Source organism: Lepisosteus oculatus, chromosome 15 (genome assembly GCF_040954835.1).
Source record: "Lepisosteus oculatus isolate fLepOcu1 chromosome 15, fLepOcu1.hap2, whole genome shotgun sequence".
Taxonomy (NCBI): Eukaryota; Metazoa; Chordata; class Actinopteri; order Semionotiformes; family Lepisosteidae; genus Lepisosteus; species Lepisosteus oculatus.
The window spans coordinates 4018865-4042468 of NC_090710.1; the positions used below are offsets into that span (position 1 = coordinate 4018865).

Below are 23604 nucleotides of genomic sequence, written 5' to 3' on the forward strand. Positions count from 1 at the left end.
GCATTCCATTTGCATATCTTTAGTAGGCCACCAAAACCAGGTGACTAGTTTTTTCTGTTTTTAGACATTTACTGGGATTTGGAAGTGGTGCCTCTTAAAATGCAATAAAACATTTAGTCAAACTTACATTGAGCCACATTTATACCAGGTTAGCAAAGGGGTATAGGATATTCTTTGTTTAATACTATGTAATCTAAAACAGTTCTTTATTATCCTGTCTTCAGTCAAATATTAAGATGTTTTGGAAGCTATCGGCATTCCAAGCTGTCCTTTATGAACTCATGCAAATCTTGAATGGCTTTGCTTCCTTTAATAATAATAATTATAATAATGGCTTACACTTATATAGCGCTTTTCTGGACACTCCACTCAAAGCGCTTTACAGGTAATGGGGACTCCCCTCCACCACCACCCTTGTGTAGCCCCACCTGGATGATGCGACGGCAGCCATAGTGCACCAGAACGCTCACCACACATCAGCTATCATTGGGAAGGAGAACAGAGTAATGAAGCCAACTCGTAGATATTCATTAATATCCAGGTACAATGATTTTATTTCACGACTGATGCATAATCAATGCTCTCAACATCAGCCAGTAAGAAAGGGCCAGTGCTGTCTATGGCCAGAAAACAGACATTTGTCCCATTTTATTTTAGGTGGTTAGCTGCGTCAGCTTGCGTAGGCTGCAAAGGAACAATAGTTTTATTCCACCTTGGGGAAAAAAAGAAGAAAGCAAAACACAACGTTTTGGCCGTGGAGCCTTCTTCAGGTGTCCAACTGTTGTGACACCTGAAGAAGGTTCCACGGTTGAAATGTTGTTTTTTTTCTTTTTTTTCAGCATGGAATAAACCTATTACTTGTTTTATTTTATTCTGCCTCACAAGGTTGATGAAAAGGGTAGATTATGTGCTTATTGAATCCAAAAAATTGGAGTACCACTCGACAAATGCCTTCCATCAACCCCTTGGAAATCTGTCTTTAAATTTGGGGTTTGAATTTCTTGAGTAGCGGGTGGGCCGGAGACGTGACTTAATCCCAGTCCTGCATCTCCAACTAAGCTATTGTAATGACTGTCAACATTTAAACCACCTGCAGTAACTGAAGAGATCTTTAAGAAGGCCCACTGCATTACTCATCACATTTTCAGCCCTCTTAACTTGAGAGAAGCAGTTTCTTTTTAGTAAGAAAACAGTGCCTTGTAAGGCTATTCACTATTCTCACCATTCCGATCATGTCCCATATTGTGGAAATAGAAAAGCATGCATCCTCAGTGTCTTAAATTGATTTTTTCTTAAACCTGAATGCTCAAGATAAAGACTCCTAAGGATGAGATATACAGTAAGTTACAGTATATGTCAGCAAAAACTAAAGAAACATTTCAGTACTGTAACACATCTCACTCTGTTGAAATATGTTGATTAAGTGTTCAGATCCATGAACTCAATATTTGGCAGCAATTACAGCAGTGAGTCTGTACCACCCCACACCAGCGTGGTGCAGGATTTGCCTCTTCTACTTGGCATTTTTGCTCACTCTCTCAGGTTGCTTGGGGATTTCTAATGTACTGCAGTTTTCAAGTCTTTCCACAGATCCTAAACAGGATTCAACTCAGGACTTCGACTGGGACATGAACATTCTTTATATCAGGCCACTCCAGTACAACTTTAGCCCTGTGCTTTCTAACTCTGTCAAAGTCTTTCCAGTCCTTGCTGAAAGAAGCAGGTTAATGATCTTTTGCTGCCACCAAGCTGGACACTTTCGAAGTTGCCTTTGGCCTCATAGTGGGCATCCCTGTCCAGCTTCTTCCTCCTCCTCGCCTGGCTGCTCAGTTCGGAAGAATAGCCCGATCTAGGCAGTGTCTGGATGGCTTCAACCGTTAAATTATTGACTTCACCGTGTTTAAAGAGATATTAAGGGTGTTAGAAATGTTGCCATAATCGTCTCATGATCTGTTCTTTTTATCATGTTTCTATTCAAATGAAAGCTGCTTTGGTGAGTGAGCCTTTGCTTGAAATTCCCTACCTGACTGATGGCCATTACAGAGTATATTACAAGTGTATTTATTCTGATATCAGGTGAACCTCTATTTTTACACACAGGCAGAGGCTACTCAACTAATTATGAGGCTCATGTATGAATTTTGTGCTCCTAATTAGTTATTAATTAAAACTGATTTTGCCACAACAGTTGGTTGGAATACAGTACTTATGCTTTCATGTTATCTTGTTTGGTTTGAATGTGTGGTGTGGGTTGTGTATATATACTGTATATGAACAAGTAATAGGTTTATTCCATGCTGAATAAAAGAAGAACGAAAACACGTTTCGGCCGTGGAGCCTTCTTCAGGAGAACTATATACTGTATATTGCTACTTTGATGTGTCATGACTGCAAGCTTTAAAGCAACAAAATCTGAGAATTGCATGGATCTGAATACCTTTGCAAGGCCCTCTGTTAGTGGAAATACAGTGGAAGGACCTATAAAGTATGTTTACTGTGTATTTGTCACATTTCTCTTCTGAACCTTCCATTTCAAAATTGAAAAAGACAATCTCATTATTTTCTTTCTCTTTAGTTGTGCGGGCTTGTTTTGTGTCTTGAGCTCTTTTGTGTGTGGATGGTAATGAACACAGTGCCCAAATCACACATTGTGTAGATGGAGTAATGGGCCTGGTTAGTGTTAAAGCTGGTTGTTGGATGTGGCACCCATGTGCGGTGATGGTTCACAGGCAATTTAACACACACATTCAAAGTGGTCCCAGCCCTTGATGTCTGGAAGATTGGCTACAGTACATCAGTGTCTTGAGCTGTTGAAATTAGAAGTGTGCTAAAGGAAACGTCAATTTTTTTTGTGATCGAGAGAAGAGTGTCTTTGGGTTTTTTTGACACAAGCCAATGAATAATGGCTTCAGCACAAATCCTGCAGGGGCAAATTTTATTTTTTTTAGGCCCAAACATTAGGTTTCATTAGGAACCTCTGCCTTTTCAGTGTACAGTCAGTTTTCATCAGCACTGGGTTAAGCCATTTGCAAAAGATGGCAGCTTTAGATGGCCATTAAGATCAAGTTAAGGTTTTAATGTGTAAATATGAAGAGAGGCTTTTTGCTGAGTAATTTAATGAGATTTGCAACTATTAGGATTTTATTTTTAAAACAACCTTTAACCCTGAAAAATGAACTTTGAGGAAGCTGGCCAGGCTCTCCTCCTGCAAGTTGAAATTTAATATTTTATGTAGATGTAATTAAGGGTAATATTTGCATTTAGATTTAAATGTATTCCTTTGCTTAACACTTTATCCAAAGCAATGTTCTTTCTCCCAATGGCTAACAAAGCTACAACTTGCAGACCTTTAATGCTGATTTAATTGCTGTGTTAGCCCTGATTTCTAACATGTTAAAAAGTAAAATACAGCTCTTGGTAATCAGTATTAATATGTTGTGATAGCAATGTGTTTTTAAAGGTATTGAAATTCAGCTTCACTCCAGCTGGTGGTTATCCCAGTCAACCCATTCAGGACTTTACCAGCAGGAGGCTTTTTATTATAGTGCAGCAGAGGAAAAATCTAATCTTTTGATATTTCATGTTTTGCAAAATGGTTTACTACTTCTCGCTTTGAAGCGGGGCCGTGTATGAATATTGAAACGCGCCAGGAGGTCCTGACGGAATTATTGTTTCAATAAGAGTGGCTTCTGATTATATAAGGAGAACAGTGCAAGGAAGCAAGGTTGGGAATGGAATTGGTGTCGTCACACTGTTGAATTGGCTCATGCAGACTGTTCTCTTGGTTACATAACCTGATGCCAGCTTTTCCGTGCTTTAGTAGGGCTTAGTGAAGGAACTGATCAGCGCGCATACAGAACACTCACACTCCATGAAACAAACTTCAAACCACGCAGGGAGAAATCCTCTGCTGCCTTCTGGAAGGGAAAAAGAAAGAAAAAAAAGGACAATACTGATTATTTGCTATTAGTCGGAAAGGGTAGAAGGAATCGTTGAAGGCTTGGATTTCTGCCCTTTTCTCGGATACGTCTTTTTGTTAGGTAACCGGTGCTTGGCAGTCACTGCAGGCTGCTCTGATTATTTTGGTGTGGAAATATTGCTTCTGAGGCACGGTGCAATGCTCTGTGTTCAGCATGCTGAGAAGCAAGCTGGTGTTTGGAATATTATTAGTTGCTAATGGCAGGGTCCCTCCATCCTTTCGCGGCCGTTCTCTGCAGCTGCGTGGCCGAGTCGGGTGTCATTCTGGGAACTACCCGCGACTGAAAGTCCGTTTCCTACAACTCCCCCTGTGCCTCATGAAGTTATTTTCAATGTCTGTTCATTCCCAACCCACTAAAAAGTCTTCCTTTCTCACACATCCCCAGGCTTTGTTGTTCAGGCAGAAATGAGGCTGCCTTACAAAATGAAAATGTACTCCGACTGAGAGGGAAATATTTTCACACACCACTGTCCAAGCCTTTACCAGACAGAAAAATATAGCACCATGCCAGGAAGCAATATTTAGAATTAGACTCTACTGGTCCTCCCTTTCCACCATGGCACCCTGTCCGTTTGCACGCACAACATAACTCCTTTTTACAGATTGACCCCTCAGCCAGAACCTTTTTGTCAGAGTGACTGACTGTTTCATTAACCTCTGAGGCAGCTCCTTGCTCTATTCTGTTTGAAAGCGGTTAAGAGGTGTTTTACAAAGCACGTTCAGATCTAGGTCTTGCAAGTTAAAAGTAAGACGTCTTCCCTGAACAAAGGTGCCCTCTCACTGTCGGCTTGCTCTTAACACGGAGCTCGAAACCCTGTTGCAACCCACACGTCTGCTTTGCTTCAGTGTGGAGAGGCCACTGGCAGGAAAGGCATCCTGGATTATAGATCTGTTTTGAGCTTGTCGGTTCATTCTTCCGTTTGTTGAATTTGACCGTTTCAAGCCAGATCCGCAACTGCTCGTGCCGAATACCGAACCGAAAGACATCGTCTTTAATTTGGACAGCGTGACACGTCCTCTTCACCGCCTTGCTGCTAAAGCATTTTTCCCGGCTTTTCCGGGTTAGTGTTCCCAGTCGGACATCGGCCAGCATTTCCACTTCCAGCCTTTTTATTAGACACCGGTCAACATGGATGATCAATTCCTGTAGCTGCAGACCATGCTGGGATGAACCACTGAAACCACCAGTTTCACAATTAATTGCACCTATCCAGTCGTCCTTCTTCTAGACAATAGTAACAAAAAGACCAGCATCATTGCTACAGCCACAAGAGCACTATACTGGCAAGATCACGAAGGCCCTTCACTTGACCTCAACCCGGTCAAAAAACTGAAGAATTTCAGAGAGGCACCTGATTTCCGTTATCTTTGCTGGAAGGTCGCATGAGGTCATTATAGTAAAGATTTGATAACGGCTAAAAGATGGTACGGTAGCCTGCTACAGCTGGTAGCTAAATGGGCCCACTGGCTGATGCTGGAGAAACAAGTTATACTAGCCAAAGAAAACCAGGTCTTCAAATAAATGTTTCATGTTTCTTTTTTTCCTTTCATATTGTTTGTTTCTGTGCCCCATCTCTGAGGACAGCTTAACTACAAGGTGGTGTTTCTGTGTAGAGGCCTGTCTGGAATAATGAGCCGCCTTGTGCAATAGGTTTGCTTTACTTTGTGGTTTCTGTCACACTAGTGCTATAATTGTAACAGGTGTATGGTAGCAGCTTCTCCCCAAGAAGGCTTCTTATGCTAAAATGGTCACTCAAGGGAGTCTTTGCAGTGAGAACATTAAACAAACAATAAAAAAACTGTCTTCTAAAACCTTGTAAAATTTAAAGTGGTTTCTTTTGCAGAGTGGGGTTCTTATATTTTCCACAGACCTTTTTCTGCTTTTTGTATGTTTGCGTGCAGATGGACAGTATTCCCGCCACAACTGTGATTCATTGTGCTTAATGGTTTGTGCTCGGGGAAGTCTGACGAGTGCGTTTCCCACTGAAAAGTGGGAAAGTTCAACCGAAAATATCAGTTGAACCGAGTGCAATTTTTTTCCAGCATGAGCCAGAAAATCCTTCTTTCCAGAATATCGCAGGCAAAATTAAATCTCGAATTCTCCAATTTGAATTGAAATATTTCAATTTTTGTTTTGGTTTTTTGTCGTATCGCTTTATTAGCTGTGTTGATGTGATACTGTTAATTGGACCCATCGTTTCTCCAGAGCATGTGCAGTAATCTTCTTTGATATAAAAAGCCTAAGGTATTTTCCGCTAATCTTAACATCCACTGTTTGCCAACTAGGTCACAGCTGCTAAAAAGGAGGTCAGAAGGGAGTTTGAAGGAAATGCTTCGTGGCTTCCACAGAACAAGGATAAGGAAGAAGATGAAGTGTCAGTTTAACAAAGATCCCTGCTCCACTGGCTTTTATTAACACTGACATTTAAAAAGTGCAAACTGGGCCGTTTACTATATGTATTTTTCAGATAAATAGGTTTGTATAAGCTTTAGCAGTATGTTATCTTGAGAAGCAATCTGCAGAAATGTCAGTGTGTTTGGAGCAGGGGCGAGAGTTGGGGGTTCCAACGTAACAACTAAATATAAGATGAGCTCTGCTACAAGCCGGTGAAGCATATTTTAAAATCACAGCGAGCTCTATAATTCTGGGCTGCGTACATCGAGATGTTTCCACACGCTCAAAGTTTAGTGGTTCTTTTCAGATAGAGGAAAACCAAACTTCAGTTTACCAAAAGCACTTGAAATTTTCGATGAAAGTGTAAAAGCTGGTTTGGGTCTGAAGGCGTTTTGCCCTCTCAGGACAAGTAATGCATTTTCGCACGTACACTTGCAAACCTCAGGCTGTGGTTTGTTAGAACAAAAGTCAATTGTTAAAGTCATTTAAATATGTAAGAGAGCAACCTAAGCTTTTCAGGATTCAGAGCACTTAAGCAATCAAGGATACATATTTGCAGCTCTTAAACCTGCTGTGTGTACAAGTGTTCTGTAGCTTCAAAGAGCTGGGAATTGATTTTTTTAGATGAGTGGTGCAACAAATTAGAATAACGATTTCAAAACCAAACAAACCTACAGTCTCTATAATCCCAAAATGTCTGGATTACAATTGAGCACTTAATGGGAATGTTTTATGGATGCATTTGTTATGGAGAAGTCTGTAAGGGCTCTGTAGTCTGTCATGACTGCCCTCTGAAGAAGTTAAAGAGGGTCTGCAGTGAGGAATTATTTGAATCACAACAGTATGATGTAGCTGATTGCATGAATTACTGACAGTCAAATCCAGGGATGGTTTTAGTGGCTAACAGCTACAATTTGCATTTCTTTAATGCTGATTTAATTACTTTGTTAGTCCTGGTTTATAACGTGTTAAAAAGTAAAACATATACGTGGAGATTAGGGGTAAACAATGCAAAATTTGAGCCTGTCCCATAGCTCAGATTTTTACTGACAAATGGAGAGCTTGTTAGATGTCTGAATCTCCACAGAAATGTTTCAGCAACCCCACGAATAATCTTGTTTGTTAATTCAATCTAGAATTTCATACCGTGTGTGGTGTAATAAGATTTCTCCGTTTTATTTGTGCAGTGGGGTTGATTTAAATGGATTCACAAAGCACATCTGCTTTGCTAATCAATTGTTTTTGTGTCAATTCTTTCAGTGTTCAGTGCTGTGCATTTCCTGAATACCAACACTGCTAATTATGTTTCAGAAACGCAGCTGAAGCGCTTTGGCAGAGAGGTTCTCTTCTAGCTCTGTTGTCAGATGGCTTCTCCTGAGGTCTAATTGCCTAATGTTTGCATCATGGTCATAGGAGCTCACAGGCTGCTGTGGTCCCTGCAAGGCCAGAGGTATCATAAGTGCTTAGCAAGCTGGTTATAGTCTCTGGTTTACTGATAAGTGTTGAGACAACAGGATGTGTTGCATTTTAGTCTTAACCTCCCAGTGTGTTACTGTAATTGTTTGTTCAGCTAGTGCATGTGCATGGCATCTAATGGCCCCACACACCAGCTATCAGCGGGGAGGGGAACAGAGTGATGAAACCAATTCATAGATGGGAGTTATTAGGAGGCCCTGATTGGTGTAAAGGTCAATGGAGAATTTGACCAGGGCACTGAACAGCACTCCTACTTTTTTTTGAGAAACGTGCTGGGATTTATAGTGACCGCAGAGAGTCAAGACCTTGGTTTGTCCCCTCATCCAAAGGGCGACGCTGTTTTACAATGTAGTGTCCCCGTCACTATACTGGGGCATTAAGACCCACACACATCTAGGGTGAGCTCTCCCTACTGGTCCCAGTAACACCTCTTCCAGCAGAAACCTTAGCTTTCCCATGTGGTCTTCCATCCAGGAACTGGCCAGGCTCACACCTGTTTAGCTACAGTGGGTAGCCATTTGTGTGTTGCAAAGTGATCCTGGAAGACGGGTCATGGGTTTCTCCATGTTGACAATTTTCCAGTGCTGTTCAGAACCCAACTTTCTTTGCCCAATTGGCTGGAAGGCCTACATCTGTGCCACCTGCCTTTTGGGATGTAACCATGATGATATTGAAAGAGCAACATTACAGTACCTGTACAGAAAGGTACAAAACAATGTATATTTTCAATTCTGGCAAAACCGTTGGTACAATACATATCGACCAGTACAAAATAAAGCTCCACGGTCTTTCAGTCACACGCTTTGACAGGGTTGGAAGTTAACTGTGGTTCACTTCCAACTTTCTCACTATACATGTCACTATTTGTTTGTTTTTTTAAACTTTAAAGAGTTAAATCCTGACAAGTAGCCAATCATTTAAAACCTGTTCAATTTGTTTAACAAGTACCTTATGCAATATTGCTTTTTTTAGATGTTTTATTTCAACTAAGGGACCGGAAGAGTCAGCATCAACGGACTGGACAGTAGGAGTAAAATAGTCTGTCCCCCTTTTATGAATTTGCTTTGTGTGGGGCTTATGATACTTTATTAAATAGTTCTGTTGTCTCACCATATATACGAGCATCAGAAGGTTTTTTACACACTATTGCGTGTTTCTAAAAGGTTAGAACCTCTTCAATTCCATTAAACCGGTGTGCATTAATTTCACAAATGTGCACAGTTACAGTCCCAGTTTACTCTACGTTACTGTGAAGTAAAGTGTTACTCTGAAACCCGGCCGGAAGACACATTTGCTAAAAATACACAGTGATGTGTTTATAACTCTTAACTGGCCACAAGAACATAAGAAATAAGTGGAGCAGTTACACATGTTCTGTTGCTATTCTGTATGCATCTGCAAAGCTGGTTTAGAAAATCTTGGATTTCCACGACAAGCAGGGCCAGTTGACGGAACACGGACCGATAATTTCCTTGGGAAGCATCCTTGCAGTCTTTCAGAGCAGAGCCGCTTCTTATTCTATTGTAATGCAAGCAGTTGAAAATGAGTTTAAAATATCATTCTATTGATCAGTGATAGAATTCATTTTAATATCACAAGTAAAAAAAGTGTGCAATTTTTTTAATATGTTCTTAATTTGTTTAATTTAAAATACCGATGATACCGTTATGATGAAGGAAAGTTACTTACATGCCTGTGCTTAATTTGTGGCTTAAGCAATGATTTGCCTGTTCAACAAATCTGGCATGTCTCACATGACGGGTTAAGAGCAACTGTCATTGAATATGCATTTCAGACTAGCTCCAATTTATGATTGCTAAAGTGTAAAAGCCTACTTTTACCTACTGCTATTTCTTTAGACCATATTGGCTGATTTGGATTGTTGTTGTTGTTGTTGTTAAAACAAGAACTTGCCACCACAAAAACTGTTTATCTTCCAAGTGCAACAGTACCCTTGCTTCCATTTTCTGCTACAGCAGGTTAAGCAGTAGCTTAGTACCTGTGCACGCTCACTGGTAACCTGACACGCGACAGGCAGCCTGGAGACTTCAGTTTCACAGCATTTGCTGTCCCTGGACTGTTATCAGTAAGACGCCTGAATTCAGGTTGGCGCAGGGTTGTCTCTTCATTTTAGGAAGTTTTCTCGTGTTACCACAGATAACAGTACAAAAACTGAATCCCCGGCTTCTCTTTTCTTTCTATTCTATAAAGGTTAATCCATTGGCTTCTGCAAATTTTATCTGAAAGCACCCCGCCTTTTCCTAAAAAGATTTAGCTGTGTGAGTACATGCTCAAATTTAGTAAATGCTAAAAATCATTTTCTTCTGTTAAACAGTCTGTTATGTTAGAAATTCTGTGAGCCTTGAAAGCCAGCTAGAGATTTTTTAATTCAGGTTACCAGAGGGTAAAGCTTTTACTGGTATTTCTCAGCTCAGAATAGCTTTTGACACCATCGTTACATTTTGAGTGCCATTCTCAGGAAGCCACTTTAGTGGAATTTCCCCCCGTCTTGCATCGAGTGAGCATATAGGACTGAAATAGCCAAGAGTCTTACACTTCCCTTTTGTATAATCTCTGCATTTGTTTAAAAATAAATCGAGAGGTCACTATAATAATGTGGCCTTTTAATAATGTAAAAAATGCAATTCCCCTTATAAGCTGAAGCAAAGATAGTACTGTGGCTCTCTAATGGGAATTGTTAAGAAGCAATCTTTCCACCATATGCCGGAATGTCTTTCCCTTTCGTTCTCCATTAGGCCCACTGTGGTTCTGTGTAAATGCAATCAGACAGACCTGAGGCCTCCCTGGTTGTGCCCACATCCAAGAGCAGGACTGCACCTTGCCTTGCTGCACAGTCAGGGAAAACAGACCTGAGAAGGCCTCTGACATGTGGAGGCAGGCAAAGACCAAGGGTGAAAAACTGTCCTCAGATTAGGAAGGAACCCCAAGGAGGAAGGAGTGAAGCAAAACTTTGTTCTGAATTAATGGGTAAAAGCCAAGTGGACTGTAATTCCGACTTCCCACTCTGTTAATAAAGCTGACAATGACAGCATGTTGGTATTGTGGGTAACACTTGTGTTGTATTAACTTACAAGGTCTTATTAATGATCTGTAAGCATCTTTTATCCCATTACCATATCAAGTTTATTAGTAATTCCTAGCATGTTGGTAGTTTTGACTTTTTTGTTAACCTGTTCTAAAACAGTAATGTAGATATTAGTGCTTTATATTATATACATTTGTATTCCATCATTTTTAAAGTTAAAGGTTCTGTAAATATTCAGAGATCCTGCATATAAGCCATTATAAAAGATCTTCTAATGCATGATTATGGAATATTGGTTTGCTGGCTAAAAATGAGTGTATATTTTTATTTGGTTAGTTTATTGCCATTGAAAATGCGTACTATGTACCTACTGTATAGTTTAGAAATGTGAAACTTGATTCTAGTGTATCAGTGTCAGGGATACAGAAAGTATTGTGACACAGTCAAAAGGTATTGGAAAGCAGAACATTGACTGTATTATATGTGCAGCCCAGTTGTGGTATATTTGCATCAATCACTTGGATTCAGAAGAATGGTTAATAGTGGCTGTCATATAAAGCAGGCATGAAGATACTCATTTGTATGGCATTTTCTGACTATAAAATTTCAAATACCTTGCACAAGACAGTGGCTTGAAAATGTTAAATGTCACAGTTTTACACAATTCAGTTGCATTCCTGGTTCACCTGGTTGTGATTTACAAAGCTAGTAGCAGAATACACAATAGACTATTTCAGCAGTAGTTCAAGATATAATGCAAATTTTGTGACTACAGTTATGTGTTTACTTGGACAACATGCTAAACACGTATTGCAATGTAAATCAAAATAGCAGCAAAGTGCCTGCATTAGTTGAGCTAAAGATAAAGAAGTCTCTGGGGCCTGGTGATATTGTACCAGTTGTACTTAAGGAAACTAGAGATAACATTCATAGTTCAACAAAAGTCTCTCAAGACGGGCATTTACTAGGAAATGCCCAGTGTATTTCCCATCTATATATATTGTGCCAACCAACTATTTATACTTTCACATTAATTCATTTAGCAGACACATCTGTTCAAGAATTATAGACCAATGAAGTCTTACTTCCATTACATGTAAGGCTGTAATGTAAGTGGAACTAAAGTGAGGATCATGTTTGTGGCAGTAGGAGTTTTAGGGATGTGGGCTCAGCTATAAGGAATAATCCATGCTGATTTACAAAAGCAAGTGCATCATAACTTACTGCAGTTCTTTGAAAAAAACAGCAGTAATGGAGGCACACAACAAATCATATGATGTATGTGTTTTTAAATAGCTTTTTGAAGAATTTCAAGGTCATGTGATTCTTTGGATTTGGTTTTACTTAATGGAAAGGATATAGAGTACAGATAACAGACCACTTCCATCAGTAGTTTGCAGATAAAAGTAGGAGACTTTGAAAGCATCATGGAACCTAAAAAGGCAATTCCAAAATTTAGACAAAATTCAAGACTGCGCAAATACCTGGTAGACATTAAGTGCACACTAGTACATGCTAGCACAGTATAAGGTGGGGGAAATACTCATCCTAAAAAAATTACATATGAAAGACATCATTTTAGTCTTCTGAACATTGTGGAGAAGCAATAAAACATGGAAACATGGTGTTATGATAGTTAAGTGTTAAATGTAAACCAAGGGATGTCATATTTTTCATCTTTAACAGGGAGGAGTTTCAGGGGGCCATATTCAAGTATTACAAACCTCTAAATCACTGATGGTCAACTTAATAATAATAATAATAATAATAATAATAATTGCTTACACTTATATAGCGCTTTTCTGGACACTCCACTCAAAGCACTTTACAGGTAATGGGGACTCCCCTCCACCACCAGTGTGTAGCATCCACCTGGATGATGCGACGGCAGCCATAGTGCGCCAGAACGGTCACCACACATCAGCTATCAGTGGGGAGCAGAGTAATGAAGCCAATTCATAGATGTGGATTATTAAGGGATTATGGTAAGGGCCAATGGGAAATTTGGCCAGGAGGCCGGGATTACACCCCTACTCTTTTCGAGAAGCGCCTTTGGATTTTTAATGAATACAGAGAGTCAGAACCTTGGTTTTACATCTCATCCGAAGGACTGCGCCTGTTTACTATACTGGGGCATTAGTACCCACATGGACCGCAGGGTGAGCGCCCCCTGCTGGCCCCACTAGCACCTCTTCCAGCAGCCTGCTTAGTTTTTTCCAGGAGATCTCCTATCCAGGTACTGGTTTCAGATTGAACAGTGAGACAATGACCAGAGACAGGTGAAAGCTATTTGAAAATGCATTCAAAACTGACAAGATACCTCTTCTTGCAAAGGTTTGTGGGAATATGGAACAAGATAACTACCATTGTGATGCAGCTGATATCCTGGCTTCCTTCAAGAAATGGCTAATGAAATGTGTTAGCTTCTAAAAAACCAGTGAGATGGATAGGCGAAATGGTGTCTTCATTCATAAATGTTGTGGTCTTATTGTTTAATAACTACATTAGAAACAGCAGCGTATAGGTAACATTGACTTGTTCTGAAACAGAGAGTCAGTATGAGTCTTGGCTGGTGTGATATACTTTGTACTTTCAGTGCCTGTGCCTTGTGTTTTGAGGTTATTCTTGTCTAAGTGCATTAATAGCAGTACTCACACAGTATTAGCATTTGTTTCTGTGAAAAGTACATGTTAGTAGTGTGTGATACCTGGAAGGAAACTACAAAAAGAACTTGGATATCAATTTTCTAAGAAAACAGCATGCAGATAAAATAGCTCTGTAAGTGCCTAAAATACTTGAGTGTATTTTTTATCACTTTTCTTGTTTTGTTTTGATTCCCCTTTGACTCCACATATACTCCAATGTTTATAATGTTCCCTGGTGCCTAAATAGGTCTCATGGTACTCTGTAGTCCCGCCAATAATCTAGTATACCACAAATCACTTTTACATATATAAGCTGTATCGCAGTTTCAGGACATGCATTTATAGCCAACAATAACCTTATAAAAATCTGCAGAATCATATAAAATAAAGATGTATATAAACGACATAATAAACATGTCTTACGAGATATTTTATAATGCTTTTTATGCAGTCCTGAAGGGTTCAAAAAGGTGTGCTTAACGTTTAAAGAATGCGTTACAAAAACAGCTACTGGTCTTCTATTGTTATTGTAGTATAGATTAATGACATGTTTGAAGTTGAATAAGCACATCATATATCTACTGCAAATCAAAACATTCGCATTTTCTTTGTTGTGCTGCCATTTCTGAAGTGAAGAACGAATTTTGCCTTTTTTCAGGGTGGTACACAGTGGAGATGCTGGTTTGGGTAATTATTTTTTCAGGGTTGAAGTGGACTGCAGTCCTGCCACCTTTGGGGTGGGGTTGGGCCGTCTGAGAGTGTGGCGAATGTCTGTGTGTGTATGAACGGACCATCAGGGGTGTGGAGTACAGGTGAGCAGGAAGCACAGGCAGTACCTCCTAGTGTGTAATGCTATATATTCTATAATAATCTTTACATTTATATAGAGCTTTTCTAGACACCCTACTCAAAGTGGACCTACCTGGATGATGCGTCGGCAGCCAAAGTGCACCAGTACACACACCACACATCGGCAACCAGTGGGGAGGAGAGCAGAGTGATGAAGATTTGTAGATGGGGAGTAGTAGGAGGCCATGATTGGTAATGGCCAGTGGACCAGGACACCGGGGTGACACCCCTACTCTTTGCAAGAAACGCCCTGGGATTTTTAATGACCACAGAGAGTCAGGACCTCGGTTTTACATCTCATCCGAAACACGGTGTCTTTTTACAGTATAGTATCCCCATCACTATACTGGGGCATTAGGACCCACCGAGACTGCAGGGTGAGCGCCCCCTGCTGGCCCCCACTAACACCTCTTCCAGCAGCAACCTTAGTTTTCCATCCAGGGGGTTTCCCATCCTGCTACCAACCGGGCTCACACCTGCTGAGCTTCAGTGGGCTGCCAAGTGTGAGTTGCAAAGTGATCCTGGAAGACAGGGGTCATAGGTTTCTCCATGTTGAGAATTTTCCAGTGCTGTTCCGAACCCCTTTTTGGTGGAGGCGTTGCGCAGACCCCAAACATGGCGGCCCAAGAGCCGTTCCCCAGCTAATTGAAGTGACTGGCTGGCACCGTGCAGGTCCTGAGCATTGTTCTGTAACAGCTGTGAGCTGCTTGGGACAAGCAGGGAGGTTTTGTAACATCTTTTGGGATGAGATGTAGGAAGCTGTACTGTACAGTGGAATTCATGGGGCCACTCATAGGACCAGTTGGATTAAGGCACCAGGATAGTAGCTTTAAAATTTTAAATCTTATGTACTCTTTTGTAATGTACAGTCTACATTGTGCAGTAAAGAGAAGAGAGAGAGAAAACACGATTCGGCTGTGAAGCCTTCTTCAGGTGTGAGAAAGACAGGGCAGACAGCAAAGATTAAATAGCACAGAAGAACAAAAGCTGGGAGAGGGGAGGAGGCAGGAGGGGTAGAGAGGCCACTCAGGAAGGGGAAAGTGCAGAAGGGTGAAGAAAGGTGTGAAGTCAAAACCTGCATGAGCGTATTATTTTTTCATCAACAGAGGATACCCCACCCATGTTATCGATAGGGCTGTCACCTGGGTCAAAAACAGCCCACGGTCTCACAACAGCATTTCCTTGGTGCTTCCATACCACTCTAACACACTTTCTATCCCAGGACCATTATTAACAACTACTCCGTTTTACAGGGCGATCCCTCCATCGGTACCCTTTTTTCTAACTACCCAATTATCTCATACCGCCGACAACCCACTCTACATAAACATCTGGTTCACAGCTCCCTTGACCATGCTCGGCAATCATCCCCACCAGGCACCTTCCCCTGCGACAGAACTCTTGGCATGCCCTGGCATGCTCATTCAGGGCCCCCGAGGTCAATTCCGGATCACCCAGTAGACACACTGTATCTTCTGCAAAAAAAATGCCCAGATATCTACGTTGGGGAAACCGGAAGGAGAGTAGGAGACCACTTCAGAGAACATGTTCGAGCTAAGAAGATGAAAGATTTCTCCGAGCCCATAGTTCTGAAACTAGGTTCACACCATCCCCCTTCTCTCCATGACCCAACTTATTTCTGTGTAATCTTCTCCGTTCTCATGCATACCTTTCTTCACCCTTCTGCACTTTGCACTTCCTGAGTGGCCTCTCTGCCTCCTCCCTTCTCCTAGCTTTTGTTCTTCTGTGCTATTTAATCTTTGTAAGATCACTTTGTTAAGATAAGATCACTTTATTGGCCATATACAATTTCTTGCATTAGGAATTCATCTTTTCGCATACCCCAGGCTGCTCTCCGTGAGACACAGACAGGGAGAGAAGCTCGGGGTCAGAGCACAGGGTCAGCCATTGTATAGCGCCCCTGGAGCAGTTGGGTTTAAGGGGCCTTGCTCAGGAGCCGAATGGAGTTCAGTAGGATTTGAACTGGCAACCTTCCAGCCACAGACGCAGATCCTTAGCCACAGAGCCACCGCTCCGCCCCTTGTTGTCTGCCCTGTCTTTCTCACACCTGAAGAAGGCTTCACAGCCTAATCGTTGTTTTCTCTCTTCTCTTTTCAGCATGGAATAAACCTTTTACTTGTTCCTTTGCGGGCTTTATATGCTGACGCAGCTGCCCACCTGGACTACATTGTACAGTGGTGTCTTTTGTGTTTGTGCATGAACAGAATGAATAATTCCAATGTACGTGTACGTCTGGCAATAACCTCTATACTCTGCTACTCCCCTACTATCTTTAAAAAATTAAATAGCATTCATTTTGTTTATGCTGTTACCTGTGAGACTTCCAATAAAGTTCTTTGTTTGAAACATTCTAATATATTGATATCTACAGCACATTAGACGGTCAAGCCCCAAAACATCAATAATGGGGTATTCAAATGATGAAAGTGCTCTCAAAGTTGTAATGGGCATTTTTCCTAATTTGCATTGATCTCCATTAATGACCTTACTCCTCAACAGTGCCATCCTTCAGGCATGCCAGTTCAGGCATGCATCAGAGATGCAATTCTTTCTACAGATGTCTTTATACTACTGTTCAAAACAAGGAATTTACCCCAAAGTTAGAGCACTATGCAGAAGCTGTTTTTTTAAATGATGCTCTTGTGATCACAGGGTACTTGAAAGGAACTGATATGCAAAGACCAAGTACTGTATTTTGCATTTTTGAAAGTGTGGGCCCGGCCAGTTATGAATCTTTTTGAGCATTTTGTTTCCTTAGAAGGGATTTATTCTAGCAGCAGCATGTCTAATTTGAGAGTGATAGATCTTGAAGCTGCAGACGTGTGCAAAATCTTTATAATTTTTCAAGGTTTTTGTCAAGCTTTTTTTCCCACCAAAAGTCCTTTGTGGAATGCTAATTTCAGGGACACCTGATAACTTTCATGGCTTTTATTTTTCTAAGATGTGCTGTTCCACTGTTGAGGCAGAAAGAAGAAGATGGAGGCATTTTAGTAACGAAGGCCAATAGGTAGGGTCTGTTCAGTATTGGTCTGCTTATAAAAGAGAAAGTCGTCTGGCAGAAAATGGGGATTCCTCCATGAAGAATACAACCAGAATTGCTAGAATATGAAAAGTTTACCTTTCACGTGTTCGTTGAAGCGATGGCAAGTAAGCATGAGCCAAAAGGAAGTTCCAGTAGACATGTAAACTACACAGAATTTTTTAAACCCATTCCCAGTCTAACCTTTTACAAATAAAGGGATATGTGATTGTTGACCTAATATGTTGTCAAACAAAAGGTCTGTTCGTGAAGATTTATTGCCTGTCCCCCCAGTATAGCATATTTGCCTTCATCTTCGTGTTCTGGTTTGACTGTAATTACTGTAGAAAACTTTGCACTTTGAAGTATAAGGTGAGGATGCTAATGAGTGCTCCTCCTCTGTGTTCACATTTCAGAGCTCCTTCTTAGATCCTGCAGCGTGGGTCTTTTTACAAAAAGGTCGAGGAGATTTGAATCAGTGCAGAAGCAGAATTGAACGCTGGGTCTAACATTGGAATTTCCTGCATGCGCTACCTGTCCTGGTACACCCTGGCCTGTGTTCAGTGATGAACACTCATGTCTTCATGTAGCAAGCCCTGAGGCACTGTACAGCTGCATTCCACTCACAGAGCCACTCGACATGGCAGTACAGCCAGATACCCACAACTGTCTAGCCTTCATTTCTTGTGTCCTTCATGGTGGATGACCTCAGCGGGGTAGTAATGGGTTTTGAAGGGAGAGCTGTATACTTCTGCAGGACACTGGTGGAAAGGGGAGGAAAGGTGTGGTTTGGGGTGGTACTGGAAGCAGAGAGCCCAGTTTTGACCCCTATTGCAGGGGTAAATGGCTAAGATGTTCCCGTTGGAAAAGGTTGCCTTAACTCTGGTGTGTCACACCCCTGTGATGCAGCTCCGTTCCTCTTGAGCTGTTCTCCTGGCTGCGATCTTGTGCCTGCCATGAACTTTGCTCATCTGGCTTTTTCTTCTCTCCTCCCTTCCCTCAGATCTGAAGAGAGAAGCAAGCATCTGTCACATGCTGAAGCACCCCCACATTGTGGAGCTGCTGGAGACGTACAGTTCCGATGGAATGCTCTATATGGTCTTCGAGTTGTAAGTCTCGGTTTTCCTTTTGTCCCTGGTGTTTCTGCTGGCATGCGTTTTCTCTTACAGGAGTTAAGAGTGAAGGTCTGTATTGCAGTCAACGGAAATGCTTAGCTTTCTGGGTGAGGTGAGGGGGCCTGCTTACCTGAGGCTGTGGAAATGCCTGCTCTTGACATCTGTTTATCACCAGCGGGAGACGGTGGCCCTGCTTGGAAGGCAGTGAGACAACGGGTGATCCGGCGCTGCAGCCTTCAGTGGAAACGAAGGCCTGTCTGACTTTATGAGGCAGTTTTCATCAATGATCGCAGGCCGCGTCCCCACAAGTGTGCTTTTTAATAGCCTGGTGGTTTACCTGCTAAACAATTCCCTGCGTCTCAATTTACCTTGTCAGTTTCTCTCTCTCGATTCCCACTGTCCAGGATTTGAATGCCTTTTTTTAACAATTTACAACAGTGTAGAAGTGTACATCTCTAAGCAGCCCTGACCATGTGTTGCAGTGCAGAGAAACCTGTATAGTTAAGCATCCCAACTGTGTCCTTCCAAAAACAAGCGTTTAAAACCAACTCCTTGTTTTACTAAAGGCATGCAGCCTTGAAACCCGTTTGTAAAAATACAGTTTGTTACAAATTAAGCTAAAATAAATTTCAGAAATCCTAAGCAGTGCTGTTTGTCACCAAAGGGCTGACTCACTTGCTGAAGTTGATGGCTTTTTTAAAATATTCCAACCAGCCATGGGTGGCTCTAAATGTCTCTTGGCTGCCTGAAGATCTTTCTTCTCCTTCGTAATACCCGAAATATTCCCGTTGAGATTTTGCTGTCTCCTGATTCCTGATGAGACCCGACGGAGGGCGGCATAGAATTAATTCTTCAGGACCACAAACAAAGGAGCTTTTTCTTCATTGTGCTCTCGCTCGTTCGTCTAGGAACTGCTGAGAATGGAGTCTGCACTCTCTGTCCCTTAAGAATTTGGACCTTACACATCTAATGACTTTGTATCCAGACTTAAAGACCACCTCGACTTCTAAACTGCAACACCAGGCAATGCTGCCATGCATTGGGAAGCCATGTTGAAGGAGATAAAACTCGCACAAGCGTCTTGAGCTCCGAACAGGCTCCAGTGCCCAAGAAGCAGTCCAGTTTAAAGACTGGCTGTGCAAGGGGTACTGCACAGGGATGACCTGGTGTAAAATGTTATTAATTGCGCATTCATGTAACAGAGAGAGTGCACAGGAGTTACGTGTTGCAAACGCGACATGAAGGCTATCGACCCTGGAACATGGGGAAACCATTGCGGCAGACCGTGGCCAGTGGAGGCAGCCATTGGGAAGAGTGGGCAGAGGAGGTACGAGATGTGGGAGGAGACGAGGGAGTGAAGACGGCAGAAGGCAACCCCATCCCCTTTACCGCCAGAGTCACTCTTCACCTATGGAAACCGCAACAAAGCTTGTTGCTCCAGACGTGGACTGTACAGTCACAGTGGGCGGTTCTACTGACTGAGCACGGCGCAAAACTCCCTTGTCTCTTGAGACCGATGGATGCCAGAGAGAGAGTACACTGGAGGGGAGGGTGGTTAGTGCTGCAACTGAGATTAAATGCATTTAAAAGTAATGATTTTTTCAAGATATGGGAGGGGTTTCCACTTTGTCCTGCTAATATTTCTTTTCCTCTTGCACAGAAGCAGCAAGCAGTTTTATAACAATTTGGTCCACCGACATGCCAAGCTATATAAACGGATATACTGCATATTCACAAATTTAATCTGTGCAGATTTGATTAGCGTAATGTAACAACCGTGAGAGGCCCAGTATCTTGGGCTGGGTTGTATTAAAAGCCTGCAGCTAGTAAAATCTGAGCTGGATCAAGCTGCTATACATGGTGAGTCTTGTAGCCTCCCCTCAACTGACTGTCAGGTTAAAATAGTTGTTTCAGCGGGATTCAGTTATTCTTGTCTGATTTGGTTCCAGACTATGTGAAGATAAATTGGCTCTGGCTCATTTTGGATGGTTTCAGCACTTTTTAATAGGATCCTCTTCCATTGCCAAGTTTTCAGTACTTGTTTACAGAGTGACTTAAACAATCAAGCAGTTAATGTGTCGTAACACCATGGCATACAGACTAATTGAAGTGAGATTATACCAGGGGGTCAGATTCAGTTATTCATCTGGACAGGCAGGAAGGCAAATGTACACACTTGGAACGTGTTGCACATTTTTTTCAATTTATCCTTAAAACCTTTGAATGTTTTTTTTTTAACGGCTTCACATCCTGTTAGAGATGCTTTTTTGTCTTCAGACTTTGTCTGCAGAAGTCCATCTGTTGCCTGCTGTTTGCAGACGTGAGCTGAATGAGTACACCTGTGCCGTCTGACCATGGAGTCTGTCTGCACTTTCTGGTTTGCAGGAGCAGCACTGGTGCACTTGGACAGGGGCAAAGTGGGGATATTTGTGGAGTAGACCTGTGGGACACGACTGTGTGAAATCTGTTTTAAAAAGACAATTATATTAGGGAAAAAAAAAACAAGAGGTGGGGGTGACTACCATACAGAAGACCAGACTTTATAAGATGAAGAGAAGTTTTATACTTTGAAACTTAGGGAAAGGGTTGAGTTGTAACTGCTGCAAGTGTGGTCTGCGTCCATTCTGACAGACTGACGATTGTATTTTAAGTGCTTCCATGCTTGTAAATGTTTGAGTGCTCTTCAATAAGAATCCAAACCATAAGAATTTGCCATCCTGCAATGTAAATTAGATAGTGCTTTGTATAAACTAAAACCCAGATTATTTACAGTTTTACCAGAATAACAATAAAACACTTTTTGGGGGGGTCGCTGTTCAGTTTTTCCCCACAGAAAACTTCTGTATTTTATAAACATTGATTCCTGAAAAGGGCGCAAAGTGGCTTTAATACAGGAACGTACCGTAAATCATTCTTAAAGTAGTTTAACAAAGATGATTTTGGTTCAGAAAAAGGAGAAATGCAAGATTCGGGTCAGGGGATTTCTGTCGGCAAGGTGTCATTTTTAAAACCTCTACTTACCTGCTGATCTGTATCATCGCACCACGCTGTACAAGAAGTGAGAGCTTCCAGACGAGAACTTGACCTTTATGCATCTACATCTCGGCTGGATTTGATAGATTTGATTTTTAATTGTCCCTTTCGAGGTGTGTGCTTAGGTGCAATGGGAGATTGAAACAGGTCTGCGGTGCAAAAGTGGTTGCGACAAAAACGGGCTGTGAAACTTAATAAATGGAAGTGATGACAAACACTGACACAGGAGGTGCTGTAGCAGCTCTGCTGATTGTGCAGCTGAGGTCGAGGCCCTCAGCTGCTGATCTGGATGCGGTAACTACGCTGATGTATGTCAGGCCAGTTGTAATGGGATTTTAGAACTCGCTCGGTGTCATTATAGAGGTTTTCAGCTCGACATGTCCCCGTAGTTTCATTCCCTTTAAGTGAAGGATTTCAGCATGGGAACAAGGGTTTGCTGAATCCTAAATGGATAATTACTCTTCAAAGCCCAAAGGTGCTGCATAAACGATGGGCAAATTTGGGGAAATAAAGGTTTTGATGCACCTCTAATTTTTGATGTAAAGTGCCCTTTTTTCCCCATTTACGGTTGCCTGTGGTTTTTAAGGAGCTGTGGTTTTTAGGTTTACACTACCTAAAAGGGTGGGAGTTGAGAATTGGAGCATGATTAAAAAAAAAAGAGAAACAAAAAAGCTTGTCATAGAGGTGATCTGGGTTCATCCACAGCTTTCATGATCAGGATTTTACCATAATAGACCAATGCCCACGATTGAAGGAGAGGGTTGATGCCATGAGGTGTGTGATGGTCGCATTTGGTGAGTCTCGAAATTATCAAGGAGCTAATTTATCCAAGGATCTCATCCAGGCCTTTCCTGAAAGAAGCCGGTTGAAGTTTTGTCTTCACCAACAGGGCTGTATAGCTTGTTCGAGTCCCACAACCCTTACGGTAAAGAGGTGCCACTTATTCTCCATTTGAAATGCACCTCCCTATTGTTATGAACTCTGCCCTGTGCTTCTTGTGTCAGTCTTGACACTGGAGAGGCTCACAGGGCTGTCTTTATTTTGAGTTCTTGAATTGGGTCACCTTGTAATCTTCTGGTGAGCACTAAAAAGATTTGATTCTTTATTTTATCCTTTCAGAATATGGCATTGCTGTAAACCCAATCATGTAAATGGTTAATCTTTGGATTCCAGTGCAGCTATATCTTCTGTGGGTTTTTATGACTGACGATATACAAGATATCGTAAATGGATAACAATATAACCTTATAACCTTGTTTCATTACATCATCTAGACAGTTTACTGTAAGTGTTTACATAAATACCCAAGTCTTTAAGTACAATCTGCAACCTCAACCTCAGTTTCCCATTTTAGATTTGTAGCTTGTTTTTGCTGTCTGAGTGCAACACCCAGTAAATGTCATCTGCCAGGTGTTTGCTCATTTTTGAATTCTATGATTTCTTGAACCTTTGAAATATTTACATTATTTATCCTCCTTTTTGGTATCGTCTGCAAACATCACCATTTTACCAACTATACCATAATCTCAATCACTGATAGGCATGAGAGCAGTGGTCCTAATACAAACCCCTGTGGCACTACTTACCTCTGGCTTAATTCTACACTTTTAGCAATGTAACTGAACGTTGCGTTTAGCTTTTTATTTCCTTCCAATATTGCATGGGCAATGAAAGTGACACTTCACTATAAACCCCTAGTGATGGAGCATGTGTGCAGTCCAAGCCTCGATATTGAACCAGAGCTCCTGCCCTCAAAGGAAAATTGCCCTCATCACATCATCAGAAGGCCTTGTCCAGCATTTTAGCACTGCACCATCAATTGAGCATCTTGCTGTTCATGCTAAACTTTCATCGTGAATGCTGGAATAAAAGAAAATAAAGTTTGACTAGACCAAGTAATTTATCCCATGAGATGTTATGATTAGCCTGTGCAGTCAATTTCAGATTTAGATTGCACACTTGAAAGGGATTTGGAAATGCTTTCATTCACACTTATCTGTAGAATATTAGTGTTTAAGAATGTACT

General features: G+C 41.5%; 1 protein-coding gene across 17 annotated transcripts in view; it reads left to right on the forward strand.

Moving 5' to 3' along the window:
• The window catches only part of caska (calcium/calmodulin-dependent serine protein kinase a), a 257641-nt gene that overhangs the window by 109195 nt on the left and 124842 nt on the right, over positions 1 to 23604 (forward strand). For all 17 annotated transcript variants that reach the window (XM_069178917.1, XM_069178929.1, XM_069178930.1 and 14 more), the window contains exon 3: positions 18434 to 18539. In XM_069178917.1, the coding sequence (XP_069035018.1) occupies positions 18434 to 18539 (106 nt within the window). The remainder of the gene's footprint in view (positions 1 to 18433; positions 18540 to 23604) is intronic.